At 39.5% G+C, this 21,494-nt stretch overlaps 1 protein-coding gene and 1 pseudogene across 1 annotated transcript; both read left to right on the top strand.

The window, feature by feature from the left end:
- The first annotated feature begins 11 nt into the window (after positions 1 to 11).
- EMC7 (ER membrane protein complex subunit 7) lies at positions 12 to 17,713 on the top strand. The gene is made up of 5 exons (XM_054450488.1): positions 12 to 277; positions 5,854 to 5,973; positions 11,287 to 11,425; positions 13,609 to 13,689; positions 17,244 to 17,713. The coding sequence occupies exons 1-5, from the start codon at positions 45 to 47 to the stop codon at positions 17,394 to 17,396; spliced, it is 726 nt and encodes a 241-aa protein (XP_054306463.1). The 5' UTR covers positions 12 to 44; the 3' UTR covers positions 17,397 to 17,713.
- Positions 13,696 to 17,237, top strand: LOC129013799 (large ribosomal subunit protein eL32-like; annotated as a pseudogene).
- Positions 17,714 to 21,494: the final 3,781 nt, after the last annotated feature.

Genomic DNA, 21,494 nt, shown 5'->3' with positions numbered 1-21,494 from the left:
AGGAGGGCTTCCGGGGCTGCCGGTCTGAGTGCAGAGCTGCTGTCATGGCGGCCGCTCTGTGGGGCTTCTTTCCCGTCCTGCTGCTGCTGCTATCGGGGGATGTCCAGAGCTCGGAGGTGCCCGGGGCTGCTGCTGAGGGATCGGGAGGGAGTGGGGTCGGCATAGGAGATCGCTTCAAGATTGAGGGGCGTGCAGTTGTTCCAGGGGTGAAGCCTCAGGACTGGATCTCGGCGGCCCGAGTGCTCGTAGACGGAGAAGAGCACGTCGGTTTCCTTAAGTGAGCATCCTGAGGGCAGCGGGAAAAAGGCTGGGATGGAGGCCGGAAATTGACCCCACCAGGAGAGTTAAGTGTCAGGACGGGACAACGTCGCTGTCTCAGACTGAAGGGGAGAGTGCCGCTAACGGTCTATGCCGGGAGACCTTGGGAGGCAGTCGGATGCTTTCCCTTTCCTGGTCCTGTACCTCTGGAATGAGCATGGCAGACGCTCACCCCCTGCCATGGTCAGAGCATGGAGTCAGTTATTTCCAACCTTATTTTGGCCCCATGTGGGGACGATCATTCCTGGGCCCTGGGGACAGGTGGACCCTTATTAGTCTCTTGTTGGATTCTTTTATATCTCATCTGGTTTCCCTAGAACCTAGTCGTTTTTTGCATTCACTTCAGTCTTTTGGTAGCTTGTTATTATGTAGAAAGATGCGACACAAGTGGGAATTCTCAAAACCCAAAGGGCTTCTAGTGACGACATAGACTGGGAGGCTAATGTAACTGCTTCTAAAATTAATAGGCCCTGAAATCCCTAATCAAAGCACTTTTTTTTTTTTGGCTTGGGGGTGGGATCGTTGTTCTTTTTTATACTTGAATTCATCGAGGGATTTGCTATATCACACTTGTCATTTATGTGAGACTAGGGTTCCTCTACATTGCTTTCTTGCTTCTGTCCTTTCGTGCTATTAGTGGAAGTGGGTTTTCTGTCTATATTAAAAGACAGGATGAAATTGTTAGCACTAGTTTTGCAGCAGCCTGCTTTTGAAATGTCTAGGCACACGTATGTTGTTTTAAATCTTTCCACCCTTACTTGGAAGGTGAAACTGTAAACTGAAAGAAAATAATTAGGAAGTATTTCCTTTGGTGGGTTCGTACACCAGCAAATGGTATCTGAAAATCAGACAACTTAAATGTGGACATTTAAATCCAAATCTGATTTACATATTTGTTCAGCTCATCTAAGTGCCCTTGAGTGGTAATTCCAACCTCAGATTAATAAATAGTGACAAATTTACAACCAGTATTTTACTGCCATCTGTCATTAAGAATCTGGCATTAGGGCATTCTTTAGAGTTTACCCTAATTAATGATGTTTTAATGATAAAGTTCTCATCAAGCTTTAGGAATGAGCCTTAATTGACCATTTGGCCACTCTTCCTATACAGTTCTTTTAAAAAGCATTTAATTTCTGTTTAAAAATAGTATATTAGAAACAAAGTAGGAAAACAGCCCTTAATGTTTCATTGTATCTTTCTTTCTTTCTTTTTTTTTTTTTTTTTTGAGACAAGGTCTTGTTCTGTTACTCAGCCTGGAGTGCAGTGGCGAGATCATAGTTCATGGCAGCTTCGAACTTCTGTACTCAAGTGATCCTCCTGTCTCAGCCTCCTGAGTAGATAGGACTACAGGCAGATGCCACCATGTCCAGCTAATTTTTTAATTTTTTGTAGAGACAGGGTCTTGCTATGTTGCCCAGTGTGGTCTCAAACTCCTGGCCTCAAGTGATATTTCTGCCTCAGCCTGTCACATTTTTGGGATTATAGGCGTGAGCCATGGTGCCTGCCATTTTTCCAGCTTCTTTTGGAATCATATGACTTAGGTTTTTACTAGTAAAATACAACATGTAGTAGTTTGTATCCTGCCTTTTTCACTTAATATTTTTGAACAGCTTTTGATACCATTTCATGTTCTTTCATTTGTATGTAGAAAGGTTGATGGAGAATTTCCAGGCGCGGTGGCTCATACCTGTAATCTTAGCACTTTGGGAGGCTGAGGTGGAAGGATCGCTTGAGCCCAGGAGTTTCAGACCAGCTGGGGCAACATAGCGGGACCCCATCTCTACAAAAAATAAATAATTAGCCAGGAGTGGTGGTGTGCACCTGTAATCCAAGCTACTCAGGAGGCTGAGGTGGGAGGATCACTTGAGCTGAGGCAGTCAAGGCTGTCATGAGCTGTGATCATGCCATTCGTTCCAGCCTGGGCTACAGAGCAAAACCCTGTCTCTCAGGAAAAAAAGAAAGGTTGATGGAGAATTAATATGAGGAGTTTATGGTGATAATCTTATTGGAAAAGGGGTACGTAATTTGTATTGTAGCTGTTTTGCATGACTAGCACACAGTTTTGACTTACATTTGTGCTTATTGGAGGTGGCTTAGGACTTGGTTAGTGGAGATAAAGGGAATTGGGCCTTAAGACTCGTCATGCCATTTCTTGCTATCATCACATTGTATATAAGCCATAATTTATTTAACCAGTCCTCTGTTTTTGGACAGGTGGTTTTCAGGTGTTTTTGTTTGTTTGTTTTACATAGTAATATTCTATACGTTTTTGCACTTTTTATTATAGAAATTTTCAAACATGCATAAATAGAATGGCATTCTACTGTTCTGTTTCATGTCTTATGTGTACCTCATTAATTTTTTTCTGAAATATTTTTAAATGGTTCTAAGCATAATAGGATTTTACTTGTAAAAGCATTATTATGTATCTCCAAAAAATAAGGACTTAAACAAAAACCACATTACCATTATTGATTCGACAAAATAATCATGGCTTAATATCATCTAACAGTCCCATTTTTATGTTTCCTCAGTTATCTCAAAAATGTTTTTTATATAATTGTTCTTTCAAATCAGGATCCCATAAGGCCTACATTTTGTAGAGTACATTTTTAAGGACAAATTTTAAATTTTGTATTGCAAACTTTATGTTATTTTTCTTAAGTAAAATATTTACCTTAGGATGATAAATATATTTGCTTTTTCTTTAATTATTTCTGATATTATTTGTGTTCCACTGTCATCAGTTTGTTTTTTTTCTGGATCTGAAAAAATGTTTTGAAGTTGGTTCAGTCAGGGCTGGGTACAGTGGCTCACACCTGTAACCCTAGCACTTTGGGAGGCCGAGGCAGGCGGATCACCAGAGGTCAGGAGTTCAAGACCAGCCTGGCCAACATGGAAAAACCCCGTCTCTACTAAAAATACAAAAAAAAAAAAAAATCAGCCAGGCATACTGGCAGTAGTCTGTAATCCCAGCTACTAGGGAGGCTGAGGCAGGAGAATCACTTAAACCCAGGAGGCGGAGGTTGCAGTGAGCAGAGATCACCCCACTGCACTCCATCCTGGGTGACAGAGCAAGACTCTGTCTCAAAAAAAAAAAAAAAGAAAGAAAGAAATTTGTTCAGTCAGGATCCCATTAAGAAGTAGAAGATGCACTCAAATTAGAGTAATTCAAGGATAATTTAATGAAGGGATCAAACAGTGTAGTCATGGTGTTGGGAAACAGCCAGATTGTGCAGTACCCTGGAGCTTACAACCTCAAGGTTATTATCACCACCTCTAATCCTGAAGGAAGAGGAGAGTAGAGGTTACTGGAACCTTGAAGGGAAGAAAGGCCTGCATTGAAAGACACAAACCAGTCCCTTGACACAGCCAGTCAGAGGTGGCCTGTCAGTGAGAGATCTGGGGGGGAAATACACTAAGCTCATTTTCTTTCCTTCCTCCAGTCTGCAAAGAGGAGAAAGGTAGAGAGTGGATCTAGAGGGCAAATGGAACATGTCCAGGCCAGGCATAAGTTAACTTGTTTACATTTCAATTCTGGCTTAGTGTGCTCTGGAGTGACACTTTTTCATCTTACTTTTTTTTTTTTTTTTGAGACGGAGTCTCGCTCTGTCACCCAGGCTGGAGTACAATGGCACAATCTTGGCTCATTGCAACTTCTGCCTCCCAGGTTCAAGTGATTCTCCTGCCCCAGCCTCCTGAGTAGCTGGGACTACAGGTGCATGCCACCACACCCGGCTAATTTTTGTATTTTTAGTAAAGACAGGGTTTCACCGTATTAGTCAGGATGGTCTCATCATCTTGCTTTTTAGTAACTGTTGTGGATATCATAAGTATCAGTTATTCCTTTAACTATGAAAGAGCCTATGAGGATTTAAGAAGCGTTATTTTAATATATTATTATGATATCGGGAATTCTCTGATACAGTTGGTCATTTTAGAACCATTTGTTTTCCTGAAACATAAACTTTTTTCCCCCTCAGAATAGTAGTTTCTCATTTTTCAAACAAATTAATTTTGATCTGTGAAATGAAATTATCAGCGCTTGATAGGATGGTTTTCTAAGTCTAGGAAGTTTAGAAGAAATCAGTAAGGAAAATATGGATGTTTTTAACTACATAAACACTTTAAGCTTCTAGTAACCAAAGTAAATGGGAATTATTTATAGCAAATAGAACAAATGGTACTTAAATACCTTTTATTATTTGTTAAAAAGAACAGAAAACCAGCTGGGCGCAGTGGCTCACGCCTGTAATCCTAGCACTTTGGGAGGCCTAGGCGGGCGGATCACGAGTTCAGGAGATCAAGACCATCCTGGCTAACATGGTGAAACCCCGTCTCTACTAAAAATACAAAAAATTAGCCAGGCATGGTGGCGGGGGCTGTAGTCCCAGCTACTCGGGAGGCTGAGGCAGGAGAATGGCGTGAACCCAGGAGGCGGAGCTTGCAGTGAGCCGAGATCGGGCCACTGCACTCCAGCCTGGGCAACACAGTGATACTCCGTCTCAAAAAAAAAAAAAAAAAAGAACAGAAAACCAAAAATTGCAGATTAAAACTAGAACAAAATGCCTTTTTTTTTTTGGAGACGGAGTTTTTGCTCTGGTTGCCCAGGCTGGGCGGCTCACTGCCACCTCTGCCTCCCGGGTTAAAGCAATTCTCCTATCTCAGTCTCCCGAGTAGCTGGGATTACAGGCATGCGCCACCACGCCTGGCTAATTTTGTATTTTTAGTAGAGACGGGGGTTTCTCCATGTTGGTCAGGCTGGTCTCTTAACTCCCAACCTCAGGCGGCGATCCGTCCGCCTCGGCCTCCCAGAGTGCTGGGATTACAGGCGGGAGCCACTACGCCTGGCCTGCCATTTTTAATAGTAAGAAATTGTTGGGGGTGACTGGCAAAATTGGAACCCTAATATTTTAATAATAATGTATATTCAATGAAGACATGGCTTTAGAATGGGAATTGTCACCTGTCATCTCTACCCATAGAAGGAAAATAATTACTTTTTATGTCAGGCTTCTCTGCTACCCTGGAGTGGTCTTGGGTATTTTCAGAACCTATTCAGTGTAATTATAGAAACTGAAGGCCCGGCACAGTGACTCATGCCTGTAATCCCAGCACTTTGGGAGGCTGAGATGGGTGGATCACCCGAGGTCAGGAGTTCGAGACCAGCCTGGCCAACATGGTGAAACCCCGTCTCTACAAAAAATACAAAATTTAGCTGGGCATGATGGGGCACACCTGTAATCCCAGCTACTCGGGAGGCTGAGGCAGGAGAATCACTCGAACCCGGGAGGCGGAAGTTGCAGCGAGCTGAGATGGTGCCATTGCACTCCACCCTGAGCGTCGCAGTGAGACTCCGTCTCAAAAGAAAAAAGAAACTGAAGCATAGGACAACTTTCACCAAGGTTTTGTTTGTTTGTTTGCCCGTTGGTTTTAATGTCATTTTTCGGGAGAGTTGATTTGGGAATTAGCAAATAAGAAAAGACTAAGCTGTTGATCGGTAGTAGCTAAACATGATTTTCATTTTTCCAGGACAGATGGGAGTTTTGTGGTTCATGATATACCTTCTGGATCTTATGTAGTGGAAGTTGTATCTCCGGCTTACAGATTTGATCCTGTTCGAGTGGATATCACTTCAAAAGGAAAAATGAGGTGAGGGCACCTGATTTAATTTTTGCCAAAAGCTAGGCTACTGAATACCTTAGTATATATTCCTTTTAGAATTAATAGTTTAGATGGAAAATTCTTTTTATTTAAACTACAGCTGTTCCTTAAAACACTTAAAATATCCTGTTTATTTAATCTGAACATTGAAAAAATTGTAAAGTTGAGCTTCTTGCTCTGGCTTAAAATTTATTTTAAAGCTCCTAATATGATTACATAAAGAAAAGGTAAGATTACTTACTATAGGAGCTAAAGTGCTATGAAAGTTATAATTGAAATATGATTATTAAGTTGGAAATAATTTAACTTTTCTAAATTAGAAATACTATTCATCACCTGTTTTTCACTGGGATATTTTGATAATACCTCTTATTACCTATTTGATACTTCATTGATCTAGAAATTAATGTGGTCCTTTATGGAATCTTTTATGTTCAATGGAAATGTATTTCTAGGGAAAACAATTGAGGTGAAAAGAACTATAGTCTAATTTAGACTGTGAGTGCGGAATAGCAAAACCTATTTGAAGTCGAAACATTTGTGTAGATATCTATCATCTTCAGAGTCAGCTTCCCATTATAATAGAACACATTTATTTATTTATTTTGTTGTCTCATGGCAATAGCATCCTCTTTGGTCAAATCTGACCGGGAAATATATGAAGCAACTCCTAAGTGGTAATGTCTCTTCTTTAAGCTATCAAATATGACTATGTTGCAGTAATAAAGCACAGGTCATGCAAAGGCAAAAACAATTTCTGGAGGTGGAGGACTAATAAATAATTTTACTACTGATCTTTTTGGTGTCTGCCCAGCATATTTAGACTGACTTGTAGAGACTCAAAATTGAGCTGACACATGTTCAGTTAGTACCATACTATTTACATTTGAGTTAGTGTTTACTCCTAAAATTTGTTTCTTCTTTCTTTGCTTTCTTTGACATTGAAAGTTTTAAAAATGTAATATGTAAATATGCCATAATTCAAATAGAATGAGTCACATATGGAGTTGTCCCATCCTTTATCTTAGCTGCATGTTAGTCCATTGGTGGATTTGCCATCATTTATATAACCGGCTCCTATTGATAGACAAGTAGTGATTTCTTTCTCTTCTTTTAGCATGTATACTAAACAGAGACAGTTATCATGAGAATATTCTTTTTTTTTTTTTTTTTTGAGACAAAGTCTTGCTCTGTTGCCCAAGCTAGAGTGCAGTGGCGCAATCTTGGCTCATTGCATCCTCTGTCTCCCAGGTTCAAAGGATTCTCGTACCTTAGCCTCCCAAGTAGTTGGGATTACAGCTGCATGCCACCATGCCTGTCTGATTTTTTTTTTTTTGAGATGGAGTCTCGCTCTGTCACCCAGGCTGGAATGCAGTGGCGTGATTTTGGCTCACTGCAACCTCCGCCTCCTGGGTTCAAGCAATTCTTCTGCCTCAGCCTCCTAAGTAGCTGGGACTACAGGCACCTACCACCACGCCCAGCTAATTTTTGTATTTTTAGTAGAGACAGGATTTCACCATATTGGCCAGGCTGGTCTCGAACTCCTGACCTTGTGATCTGCCCGCCTCTCAAAGTCCTGGGATTACAGGCGTGAGCCACTGCACCTGGCCTAATTTTTTTATTTTTTGTAGAGATTGGGTTTCGCCATGTTGGCCAGGCTGGTCTCAAACTCCTGACCTCAAGTGATCTGCCCACTTTGGCCTCCCAAAGTGCTGGGATTACAGATATGAGCCACTGCACCTGTCCAAGAGAATATTCTTGATATTATCAGGAAAGTAATACTCTAATGCCACCAATAAATATATTCTTAAAAACAAATTACTTTTCCCCCCTACTTTGTAGAGAGACAAAGTCTTGCTATGTTGCCTAGGCTGGAGTGTAGTGGTTTTTCTCAGGTGCAATCATAGCCCGGTACAGCCTCAAATTGACCTTTAGCAGTCTTCCCACCTCAGCCTCCTAAGTAGCTGGGATTATAGGCATGACTGTACCACTGCACTCCAGCCTGGGCAACAAAGCAAGATCCTGTCTCAAAATATATATGTGTGTGTGTGTGTGTGTGTGTGTGTGTGTGTGTGTGTGTGTGTGTGTGTATACATATATGTGTATATGTAAAGTTCTTTTATATTAAATCTGTGCCTTAAAGGACTTATTCATGACTTTTTGTATATTTTAGAATTGTAAGCTTGGAAATGGAGGGGTACGTGGATCACAGTATACGTTATATATACTGCTTTAAACATTTTTTTTATATTGAAAACAGTATTGGAGGGAATAAGAGCTGTTACACAAAAGGGAATACTTGTATTTTTTTAATCCCTTTTACTCTGGTTAAATTTTGAATAAAGTAGTCTTAGCAAATAGGAATATTGTTTTAAATACAGATGGCCCCCAGCTTACAATGGTTCAACTTACAATTTTTTTTTTTTTTTTTTTTTTTGAGACAGAGTCTTGCTCTGTCACCAGGCTGGAGTGCAGTGGTGTGATCTCGGCTCACTGCAGCCTCCGCCTCCCAGGTTCAAGCAATTCTTCTGCCTCAGCCTCCTGAGTAGCTGGGACTACAGGCGTGCACCACCACGCCCAACTAATTTTGTATTTTTAATAGAGGCAGGGTCTCACCATGTTGGCCAGGATGGTTTCAATCTCTTGACATCATGATCCACCTGCCTTGGCCTCCCAAAGTACTGGGATTACAGGTGTGAGCCACCGTGCCCAACCCTCAACTTAGAATTTTTTGACTTTACCATGGTGCGAAAGCGATACACAGTAGAAACCATACTTTAAGTACCCATAACAACCATTCTTTTTTTTATGCTTAGTACAGAATTTAGTAAGTTACATGAATTAAATAAGTTTCTTATTATAAAATGGGCTTTGTATTAGGTGATTTTGCCACTGTTGGCTAATGTAAGTATTCTGAGCACTTTTAAGGTAGGCTAAATGAGGCTATGTTGTTCTGTGGGTTAGCTGTATTAAATGCATTTTTGACTTACAGTATTTTTCAGCCTATAATGGGCTTATCGGAATGTAAATCGAGGAGCAACTGTATAAAGTTTTCGTTGCCTTTTTACCTTGGGTAAAGAGTACTTCCTGCTTTAGCACTTATGAACTGGTTGCAGCAGTGGGATTCATGTTCTCATACATTCCTGATGATTGGATGTCTGAAGCATAGGTTAAATTAAAAAAAAGAAAAATTTATTTAAAAATTATCTTAATAATTAGGGATGGGGACTGGGCGCGGTGGCTCACACCTGTAATCCCAGCACTTTGGAAGGCCGAGGCGGGCGAATCACGAGGTCAGGAGTTCGAGACCAGCCTGACCAACATGATGAACCCCATCTCTACTAAAAATACAAAAATTAGCCAGGCATGGTGGCGTGCGCCTGTAATTCCAGCTACTCAGGAGGCTGAGGCAGGAGAATCACTTGAACCTAGGAGGCAAAGGTTGCAGTGAGCCGAGATTGCACTACTACACTCCAGCCTGGGCTTCAGAGCGATATTTTGTCTCAAAAAAATAAAAATAAAAAATAATTGGGGGTGTGACAGAGTAGAGAACAAAGTGGGATTCATATAAGTTCCTAATTCTTTTTTTTTTTTTTTTTTTTTTTCGTGACAGAGTCTCACGTGCCACCATGCCTGGCTAATTTTTGTATTTTTAGTGGAGACAGTTTTCACCATGTTGGCCAGGCTGGTCTCAAACTCCTGACCTCAAATGATCCACCCACCTTGGCCTCCCAAAGTGCTGAGATTACAGGCATTAGCCACTGTGCCCAGCCTTGACCAATATTTTATAAGCATGCAGCATGCATGATAAATTAGTTTTGAATATATGTGGGATTATCATTTCTGACATTTTGGCAGAGAAATGCTGGATAAAAATATGACAAACATTTTCTTTTATTAATAAATGCATAGCTCCCCCCAAAACAAAGAAAATCCCTAGGGGATAAACTATAAACCACTTCCCCACCTGGAGATTTTGATATTCTCTAACCCAGAAGGCTTAGATTTAATTAGCAGTGTGCAGGCAATAGGCAAGCCATGGGCTTGCTCGGAATCAGAATTAGATGTAAAATTTGGTCCTCCCTTTGACCTTTGGTACTAAAATGCAGAAGGCCCTGGATTTTCGGAGGAATATCCGAAAATTTGGCCTTTGGGGGAAAAGGTCTCCCCTGAAAACTGATAGTTATGCTCCTATACTCATTACAATTTGGGGTATGAATTTATTACTTTCTGCATAATCCAGGAACTTCCAAGCTAAGCAATGAACAAAATAGTTTCTGTTTGTAATTCCCAAATTCCTGGCAGTAACAAACACATAATCTCTCTGGAAGGAGCTATCCTTTGTATCTCTTTACTTAAATAAAGGTAAATAAAGTCTACTAAACTTACAAGGAACCCAAGAAAACAGTCTACATTGAGTCAGCAAATAAATCAGACCTCTAAGAACTTTAAATAGTAGAATTATTAGATATAGACTGTAAAATAATTTAATGTATATTTAAAGTACTTAAGGAAATAAAAGACTGCCATAGAAATGATATACCAAAATAGGCTATAGATATTTGAAAAAAGAATAGAATAGAACCTCTACGATGAATATAGGCATTGAAATGTACAACTAAATGGATACATTAAGAAACTGAGCAGAGGTTTGATGAAGTGGGAGATAGATCAGAAAAAAAATTTCCCAACACAGCAATGACAGTGAAATAGGAGAGGCAGTTTTCAAAAAGTAAAATGGATCATATGTAAACATGGATGAGAATTTTGATTAAAATTAGTGCATCTTTGGTGAAAAATGTAGTGTTACCTATAGCACTGCTGCAGTGCTTTCTTGCATTATAAAATTTTCTGGCAATATAGCCTTAAAAATTGGTTACATCCAATAATGCATTTCTTAGACCATCAAAAAGATAAAATCCAGTATTTTTGTATGGTATAATTAAATAAATTCATTACTAAATATAATCAAATAACTTTAGCACCAGAAGGATTCTAAAAGAACTTTTGACATAAATAGAAGTTAGGAAACCAATTTAATCCCACAGGTCTAGGTAATGACAGAGCTGCAGCTAGAGCATTCCAAGTCTAGCGTTTTTTTCTCTGTGTTTTGCTGCATATTTTAGACATGTAGATAAAGGTATTTTGATCAGATTTTCAAGATCAAAAGTTTAGATTTTAAAGCATTTTGGAAAAAGCTGAAGGTGTGTATAAGGCATTGCTAATATAATATAAGCAGTTCTTTTAACCAGTAATGTTTTTAATGGAATTACTGTTGCTTTCCCCATGTTGCTTTATCAGAGCAAGATATGTGAATTACATCAAAACATCAGAGGTTGTCAGACTGCCCTATCCTCTCCAAATGAAATCTTCAGGTCCACCTTCTTACTTTATTAAAAGGGAATCGTGGGGCTGGACAGACTTTCTAATGAACCCAATGGTATGTATCAGGCTAAAATAAAGCACTTTACTAATACCTAATTTGCTTCTAGGCAGTGGAAACTTCAAACCTCTGTGAGATAGAAAGCTGAGGTCAGATTGGTGGATGAAAGGATAATTGTGAATAATTTGCAGATTTCAGAAGAATAGTGGCTTTGGGAATACGTAATGAAGAGAATATAATGAGAATTGCACTGTAGATTTGATTATTGAAATGTGTAATAGAAATTGGATAAATATTTATAGCATGTTTTACATTTCAAATAGAATACTCAGTAAGTCAGTCATACCTGGAGCTGTCTCATTCTTCATACTACCTGCATATTTTTTGTTTGTGTTTTGTTTTGGCTTTTTTTAGACGGAGTTTCGCTCTTGTTGGCCAGGCTGGAGTGCAATGGTGCGATCTCAGCTCACCACAACCTCTGCCTCCCGGGTTCAAGCAATTCTCTTGCCTCAGCCTCCCAAGTAGCTGGGATTACAGGCATGCGCCACCACGCCCAGCTAATTTTGTATTTTTAGTGGAGACAGAGTTTCTCCATCTTGGCCAGGCTGGTCTTGAGCTCCTGACCTCAGGTGATCTGCCCGTCTTGGCCTCCTAAAGTGTTGGGATTACAGGCGTGAGCCACTGCACCCAGCCATACTACCTGCATATTATTAGTCCATTGATGAATGTGCCATCATTTATTAACCAGCCCCTATTGATAGCACAAGTAAGGATTTCTTTCTCTTTTTTTAACATGTGTAGTGAAGAGAAAAGTTATTCTATGGTAATTTAAGTAGCTGGCATTATGAAACCAATGTTATGATACTCACTAATAATAAAACACTAATAGCATTCATTCTTTAAAAATTTGTTTTTATTTTTAATTATTATAGGTACCTAGTAGATGTACATTTATGAGGTACATATGATGTTTTGATATAGGCATACGATGTGTATTAATCACATCAGGGTAAATGGGATATCCCTCACCTTAAGCATTTATCATGTTTTTGCAAATGTTAGGAACATACCAGTTCCACTCTTTGGTTGTTATTTTAAAATATACAATAAATTATTGTTGACTATCATCAAGAAAACAGTTTTTAGAAACAAATCGACCTTTTCTTTTGCTGTTTTTAAAAATTGAATTGCTGTCTTAGAATTTATCTAAGTAGGCCAGGCGTGGTGGCTCATGCTTGTAATCTTAGCACTTTGGGAGGCTGAGGTGGGCGGATCACAAGGTCAGGAGTTTGAGACCAGCCTGGCCAACATGGTGAAACCTCGTCTCTACCAAAAGTACAAAAAGTTAGCCAGGTGTGGTGGCGGGCATCTGTAATCCCAGCTACTCAGGAGGCTGAGGCAGGAGAACTGCTTGAACCAAAGAGGGTGGAGGTTGCAGTGAGCTGAGATTGCACCACCACACTTCAGCCTGGGGAACAGAGCGAGACCGTGTCTCAAAAAATAAAAATAAAAATAAAAGAATTTATCTAAGTTTTGGTCATATTCCTTGCTGATAGCTATTTAGATCACACATGATCTATATTCAGAGGCTGTATATCCCCTAGAGAGGAATAAATTAGTACCTAGAATCTGTTGTCAGAGATAAAGAGGCGGAAGGAGACTGGATGGAAGAAGTCAGCAGTGTAACTCCAGAGCTTATTCATCTTCCATGTTCTCATTTCTGAAATTCCGTGGAAGTGTATCTAGTGCTGCAGTGCTTGATGCTTCTAGACCATTTTTCAAAACTGGTCTGCTAAAGTAAGTCAGTTTTCCAAGAACCACAGTTATCTGAAAAGAGCAGTTAGCTTGCCATCAGATCACCAATCCCATTGCCAGACTATAGATTAAAAAAAAAAAAAAAAAAGGGAATAGATAGTTCCATTTGCAAACTATTTGTGTTAAATAACACAGTAAACTCTGCAAAAAGATAGGTGAGTGGCACAACTATGAAGTGAGGTGTCTAAAAGTCCAAACATACATACAGAAAACTTTTACATTCTATAATAGTCCACCATAGTCAGACAGACAGCACCTTGCTATCATCAGAACTGGCTCAGTAGAATTGAGGTGGTTGCTGCTAGTGTTATTGTATAGACAACATTTAAATCTTTAATTTCACCGTTGGTTGTTAAGTGCAGTTTTTGTTCTATTAACTATAAAGTGGGGAAAAAACATTTTCTGGATTTTTTTTTTTTCTGCAGGTTATGATGATGGTTCTTCCTTTATTGATATTTGTGCTTCTGCCTAAAGTGGTCAATACAAGTGATCCTGACATGAGACGGGTAAGATGATGGTCCAGCTATGGATTTTTTTTTTTTTTTTAAGAGCTAGAGCCTCTGTTGCTCAAGCTGGAAAGCAGTGGCACAATCAGTTTGAGTGGCCTCAAACTCCTGGGCTCAAGCTATCCACCTGCCTCAGCCTCCCAAAGCACTGGGATTATAGGTCTGAGGCACCATGCCTGGCCCCATCTGTGGGTTTTTGAAGCATATTGTGATGTTTGCTTTATCCCATCGTAGCTGGGTAGCTTGGTTTTTCTCAATTTTATTCTAGTTCCCAAGCCAAATTAATCTAGAGGTTGTATTAACACAGTATCATGTTTCTGGCTTTTGATTAGTTGCTTCCATTAGACTAGATAAATTGTTACTTCTGCCTGATAAAGGCCTGGATCTCTTTATGTAGCTAAAACATCTTACTGCATCCTAGCCTCTTTGTGTGCCTTACTTTTTAAATAGCTGAAATGTACAATACTTCTGGTATACTTAATCTAAATATTTTACAAAATGATTGCTCCTATGATCTGCCTTTACTTTACAAAACTCTCTTCAGAGTACATACTCAGTTTATGTGTTCAGACACACAGCTAGACCAAGGGGGATGGATAAATAGAAGAGTGACCTTTGAATTCTGTTCCACAAAACCATACTGGTTCTGCAGAGGGAGAGGATTTACTAAGCAGGATGCTTCCAATTCAGTGCCACCACATTTTCTCTTTGAATATTGGCTTCTATTTGAACTCTTCATTTTTTCAAAAAACTATTGTGCATTTTTCCATTCAACCATCAACAAGTATCTTCTGAGTTTCAAGGTTCCCCATTTTATTTAGTATGTTGATATGTTGACATTTTATTCATTCCTGAGTAAACATTTATCCGTTTCTAGGGTCTAGATAATGGAGATACAGAAATGAATTATAGGCCATCCCTGTCATCAGTAGGCTCAGTCCAGTTAAATGTAGAAAATAGAATGGATTTATCAAATAGTCTTCTTGTTATCGGGATTTTGTGACTTTTTCTTTTCTTTTTTCTTAATAGAAATTTATCTTATTCTTAAAGAAATAAGGTAAATAAAAATGTTTGCTAAGGTAGTACGTGATTACGTTCTGTGGAAAGTAATAAGGGGTATATTCAAAGCAGGAATGGCAGAAAAAGATTCATAGGAAAAGAAAGGTTTTTGATATTTCAAAATGTTTTATTGGTAAATGTTTGCATTTTTGCTTCAGTGTTAGACTGAAAGTAATACATCCTGTGCATTCCTTGTATATGTTAAGCCAATTAACTGTGGCATCAGTAGAAGGAAACATCAGAAGTCACATTTGATTAAAAGTTCATTCTGGCTGGGTGCGGTGGCACAGGCCTGTAATCCCAGCGCTTTGGGAGGCCAAGGCAGTGGATCACCTGAGGTCAGGAGTTCGCGACCAGCCTGACTAACATGGTGAAACCCCGTCTCTACTAAATACAAAAAAATTGGTCGGACATGGTGGCGCATACCTGTAATCTGAGCTACTTGGGAGGCTGAGACGGGAGAATCGCTCAAACCTGGGAGGCAGAGGTTGCAGTGAGCCGAGATTGCGCCATTGCACTCCAGCCTGAGCAATAAGAGCAAAACTCCGTTTAAAAAAAAAAAAAAGTTCATTCCTTGTAAAGTGCTTTGCACATAGTAAGCATCTTAAAAAGTTGATTCAAGAGCTTCAGAAGCTCTCTTCCTTGGCACTGCCTGCAGAGGTGGTACCATCTCCTACTTGGCATCATGGCTGCCCTCAGATTCTTCGTGAAGCCCAGGATCATCAAAAAGAGAACCAAGAGGTTTATCTGGCACCAGTCAGACCAATTTGTCAAAATTAAGCTTAACTGGCAGAAACCTAGAGGCGTTGACAACAGTGTTCGTAGAAGATTCAAGGGCCAGATCTTGATCCCCAACATTGGTTATGGGAGCAGCAAAGAAACAAAGTACTTACTACCCAGTGGCTTCTGGAAGTTCCTGATCTACAACATCAAGGAGCTGGAAGTACTGCTGATCTGCAACAAATCTTACCGTGCTGAGATTACTCACAGTGTTTCCTCCAAGAACCACAAAGCCATCTGGCAAGAGCAGCCCAGCTGGCCATCAGAGTCACCAGTCCCAATGCCAGGCTGCACAGTGAGGAAAAGGAATCAGCGGCTCATTTGCATGTTTTATTTGTGTTTAAATAAAACCACAAAAACTGAAAAAAAAAAAAAAGGAGCTTCAGAGTTGAACAGATTCAAAAATAGAGTTGATATATGTTTGCAGAGACTTAAGAGCTGTTACCATATACATTTATTTCTTAATTATTGAGGCATGTTAACATATTTGATTTATGTTTACAATATTTCTTTTGCTAGCCTTATTTGTAAAAGCACCTTCTCCTTTAAAACTTAGGAATAAATTCTACCTTTGTGGGAAAAGCTCAAGCTAATATCCCAACAGTGTTCAATTTGAAATGGAAGCCCAGTGCTGTGGTGTGTGCCTATAGTCCCAGCTGCCCAGGAAGCTGAGGCAGGAGGATCACCTGAGCACTATCTCTTAAAAAAAAAAAAATGAAAAAAAAAAATGAAAGAAAGTATAGATAATATAGTATTTGCTATCTTTTTCATGGACTAAAGTCAATTTTAAGTTCACTTTTAGAATGTCACTTAAAATTTAAATGAAGCAGATGTTACATTAATATTATATAACTATCAGACAGTACGTTATAGATTTTTGGCTCAATTAAGGGGGAGGACAAATACTCAAAAGTGCCAAGTCCTATCCTGTTTTGCCAATGACTTCTTTGTAACAGTGTGTTGCTTGCTTTAGAGTCTAATTGAAGTCATGCAAGCCATACAGCATTCATAGATTTACTACTGAGGCTTATAAATGAACTCTTAGAAATACTGCACTTGTTTTCCAAACTTTACTGATACCTTGATGTATAGTTAAAACTTAATATTCTGGTTATATGCATCTAAAGGAAGCATGAACTTAAAAATGTACTCATTAAAACAATAAGAAAGCACTTTAATCAGAAAACATAAAATAAGATAGGAATATTATCAAATATATTCATTATCAGAAAAAAATGTTCTTTATTAAAACAAGCAGAATCACAGGAAGGGGAACATCACACACCGGGGCCTGTTGTGGGGTGGGGGGAGGGGGGAGGGATAGCATTAGGAGATATACCTAATGTTAAATGACGAGTTAATGGGTGCAGCACACCAACATGGCACATGTATACATATGTAACAAACCTGCATGTTGTGCACATGTACCCTAAAGTTTAAAGTATAATTAAAAAAAAAAGATAAGCAGAATCAAACCCTAGGCAATCATTTATTGGACATTTACTAAGAGTCAAAATGTCTAGTGGTATAAAGGAGATATGGAAAATAGTTACTAATGATATATAGGTGAAGTACTATTGAGTATGATGTTGCATCTTTGCTCAGAACCAGTACCTTTCACTTGTTCTACTCCTTTACTTTTTCCTTAATAGGAAGTGTTAGGAGTTAAAAGACTCGAAGGATCCTACATATCATTGTGCCTTGTCTTCTTGCAGGAAATGGAGCAGTCAATGAATATGCTGAATTCCAACCATGAGTTGCCTGATGTTTCTGAGTTCATGACAAGACTCTTCTCTTCAAAATCATCTGGCAAATCTAGCAGCGGCAGCAGTAAAACAGGCAAAAGTGGGGCTGGCAAAAGGAGGTAGTCAGGCCGTCCAGAGCTGGCATTTGCACAAACACGGCAACACTGGGTGGCATCCAAGTCTTGGAAAACCGTGTGAAACAACTACTGTAAACTTGAGTCATCCCGACGTTGATCTCTTACAACTGTGTATGTTAACTTTTTAGCACATGTTTTGTACTCAGTACATGAGAAAACCCAGCTTTCATCTTTTGTCTGTATGAGGTCAATATTGATGTCACTGAATTAATTACAGTGTCCTATAGAAAATGCCATTAATAAATTATATGAACTACTATACATTATGTATATTAATTAAAACATCTTAATCCAGAAATCAAATCATCTTTATTTTTTTTTACTTAATGTTTCTTTTTTTCTGACAATTTTCTTCAATTATCTGAGGCTTGAAATTGACATTTCCTCTTTAAAAGGGCGTGGTTGTTATTTTTAGACAGCATGCACATTGTTTTTTATGTGGCCACACCTTTCAAAATGTTCAGTTCTGTGCCATTTAATTCCCTGATAATCTGAGGTGGAACCATATGTTGCTGATGTAGTTTCAATTTTTTATTATTACAGTTAGTTTCAGAGTATGGATATATGAATCACAATAGATCTTATGAACTATTTTATTCTGGTTGCCATCTATGGTATTGGTTTTACACTTATTGAGTGCCAGCTATGTGCTGTGATGCCAGGTAGAATACAGAGGTGGATAACATCCAAGTGCTTCTCCTTGATAGAACTTATCATGTCGGGAGGGAGGACAAATAATAACAGGGAATGAATGGCCAGGGGAAAGAAGTACAACAGTAGGAGAGCCTTCTAGAGCCTGAGGATGGGGAATCAACCTTAGACCTCCATATTGTAATAGAGATATATAACACAGGTAGCTTTTCAGTCCCCTCATCTTTCTCATCATAGATTCTTGGAGGTGTTAGAAGATAAATTACTACTTTCTTTTTTTTTTTTGAGAGAAGTCTCGCTCTTGTACCCCAGGTTTGAGTGCAATGGCTTTATCTCAACTCACTGCAACCTCCACCTCCTGGGTTCAAACAATTCTCCTGCCTCTGCCTCCCAAGTAGCTGGGATTAAGGCACTGGCCACCACAGCCAGCTAATTTTTGTATTTTTTAGCAGAAACGGGGTTTCACCATGTTGGCCAGGCTGGTCTCGAACTCCTGACCTCAGATGATCTGCCCGCCTAGGCCTCCCGAAGTGCTGGGATTACAGGCGTGAGCCACCATGCCCGGTCTCTCTCTCTTTTTTTTTTTTCTTTGAAACAGAGTTTCACTTTTGTTGCCCAAGCTGGAGTGCAAGGGCACGATCTTGGCCCACTGCAACCTCTGCCCCTTGGGTTTAAGCGATTCTTCTGCCTCAGCCTCCCAAGTAGCTGGGATTACAGGCATGTGCCACCATGCCCAGCTAATTTTGTATTTTTAGTAGAGATGGGGTTTCACCACGTTGGCCAGGCTGGTCTCCAACTCCTGACCTCAGGTGATCTGCCTGCCTCGGTTTCACAAAGTGCTGGGATTACAGCCGTGAGCCACTGCGCCTGGCGAAATAACTACTTTCCAATCAGAAGTATCTCAAAATTTTTTATTTCAATAAGTTACAACATTTTCACACCTTTTCCTTTTGGGTTATTTTAATCAAAGAACTCTCAGGCCACAGTATTGCTTCTAGTAGAGGGCTCCTATTCTTTCCCATATTAAATAACTCCTGTATTGCTTTCTTAAAGTTATTAAATCAGTGAAAAAAACAGAGTAGCTTCCAAACTCAATTTTCTCTTTTGTATTAGGTGCTATTGTTCATTTAAAAATGAGGTACGTGTTTTCTCTTAAAGAAATAAGTTCTGGGCCGGGCGCTGTGGCTCACGCCTGTAATCCCAGTACTTTGGGAGGCCGAGGCGGGAGGATCACCTGAGGTCAGGAGTTTGAGACCAGCCTTACCAACATGGTGAAACCCTGTCTCTACTAAAAATACAAAAAATTAGCCGGGCTTGATGGCAGTCGCCTGTAATCCCAGCTGCTGGGGAGGCTGAGGCAGGAGAATTGCTTGAACCTGGGGGAGGTGGAGGTTGCAGTGAGCCATCACTCCACTGCACTCCAGCCTGGGTGACAAGAGTGAGACTCTGTCTCAAAAAAAAAAAAAAAGTTCTGATGCAGAACATTTTATTAACTGTCTCTATTTATATTATATACACTGTTACCAAACTGGTTAAGCTATGAATGATTAGATGGGTCAACAGGTTAATGATAGAAGTAGGTCTTTTAAAATTGAGTCATTTATGAAAATAAAGTGTTAGAACACTAGCTAAGTGTTGTTCATTCAACTAGTATTCTAATTTTCACTTAAAATTAGTGTTTTAGGCCGGGCGCAGGGGCTCACGCCTGTAATCCCAGTACTTTGGGAGGCCCAGGCAGGCAGATCATGAGGTCAAGAGATCAAGACCATCCTAGCCAACAGAGTGAAATCCCGTCTCTACTAAAAATACAAAAATTAGTTGGGCATGGTGGCACGCGCCTGTCGTCCCAGCTACTTGGGAGGCAGAGGCAGGAGAATTGCTTGAACCCGGGAGGTGGAGGTTGCAGTGAGCCAAGGTCGCGCCACTGAACTCCAGCCTAATGACAGAGCGAGACTCTGTCTCAAAAAAAAAAATTAGTGTTCTAATTTTCACTTAAACATTAAGTTAAAAAAAATGACATTCTCCTTTGTGATTCAAAGGAGACATAGTAAGAGTCATATGACCAGAAATCATGTTTTAAAATTTCATAATTTATCCTGTGACATGTGTTTATCTGTGTAACAAACCTTCACATGTACCCCCAAACTTAAAAACTAAATAAAAATTTTATAATTTAGATTGTCAACATTTGCACATGGAACACCTAATGACTAAGAAATTAGGAAACACTTCCAAGGAAATTACCATTTCATATGCTACATAAGAAACTGGTTATTTTACATGGATTCTAACAGTATCTGACTATAATCTATACCCCTTATATATTATATATACCCCTTATCATATTACCTCTGAATATAATATATACCCCTAATGAAATGTGGTATCAGTTGTGTATGAAAATCTTATATTTTCATAGAACCATCATCAAATGCTTAAGATGCTTACAGACACAGAAATGACTGTATATTATTAGACAATATGGGGTTTAGTGCAAAGAGCCCCTGGTTAGCTGCTAACTTGCTTTGTGACTTTGAGCAAGTCACTTTCCTGGACCATGTCTTGTCTTGGTCTTTGTTCTATCTCTAGCATCTAGCATGTAGGCACACCAATACAAGTTTGTTGGATGAATAATAAATGGACCTAAAGTTTCCTCATCTATAAATGGAAGGATTTGGATTAGACCTGTGAATTTCTTTTTGAAATTTCAAATTTGAAATCTCAAATTCTGTTATACTTTTAACCCAGTCCTAGTGTTTCCTACCCTTAAGAACCATGTGATCGGTGCTGGCTTTCTTATTTTACTTCCTTGGATTCTTTCTACTATTTCCCATTTGGAACAAAGTATTGTTTTACTCTTCTTTAGAGCCTTTGTTAGATTTGGTTTATATGTATCTCCTTTTATTTTTAAAAAATTATTATATATATATATATAATTTCTTTTTCTTTGACACGGAGTTTCACTCTGTCACCCAGGCTGGAGTGCAGTGGCGCCATCTTGGTTCACTGCAGCCTCTGCCTCTCAGGTTCAAGCGATTCTTCTGCCTCAGCCTCCCGAGTAGCTGGGATAACAGGCAAGTGCCACCACCCCTGGCTAATTTTGTGTATTTTTAGTAGAGATCGGGTTTCACCATGTTGGCCAGGCTGGCTCCAAACTCCTGACCTCAAGTGATCCGCCTGCCTTGGCCTCCCAAAGTGCTGGGATTACAGGCATGAGCCACCATGCCCGGTCCCTATGTATCTTCTTTTAAATGTAAATTTTGTGTTTTATAATTTTTCACATCTACTGAATTAAATCTGAATGGTGACTTTGTGCAAAACAAATTTTGCTGTCCATTCTTGCCAAAAAGTCCTGAGTGTCCAGGATGATTTCTCCAGGACATCTCTATTGCTCCCAAGTTTCAAACAGTTTTTTAGGAGCCAAAACCTCAGG

Source organism: Pongo pygmaeus, chromosome 16 (genome assembly GCF_028885625.2).
Source record: "Pongo pygmaeus isolate AG05252 chromosome 16, NHGRI_mPonPyg2-v2.0_pri, whole genome shotgun sequence".
Taxonomy (NCBI): domain Eukaryota; kingdom Metazoa; phylum Chordata; class Mammalia; order Primates; family Hominidae; genus Pongo; species Pongo pygmaeus.
This window is presented reverse-complemented; position numbering and strand designations above follow the sequence as displayed.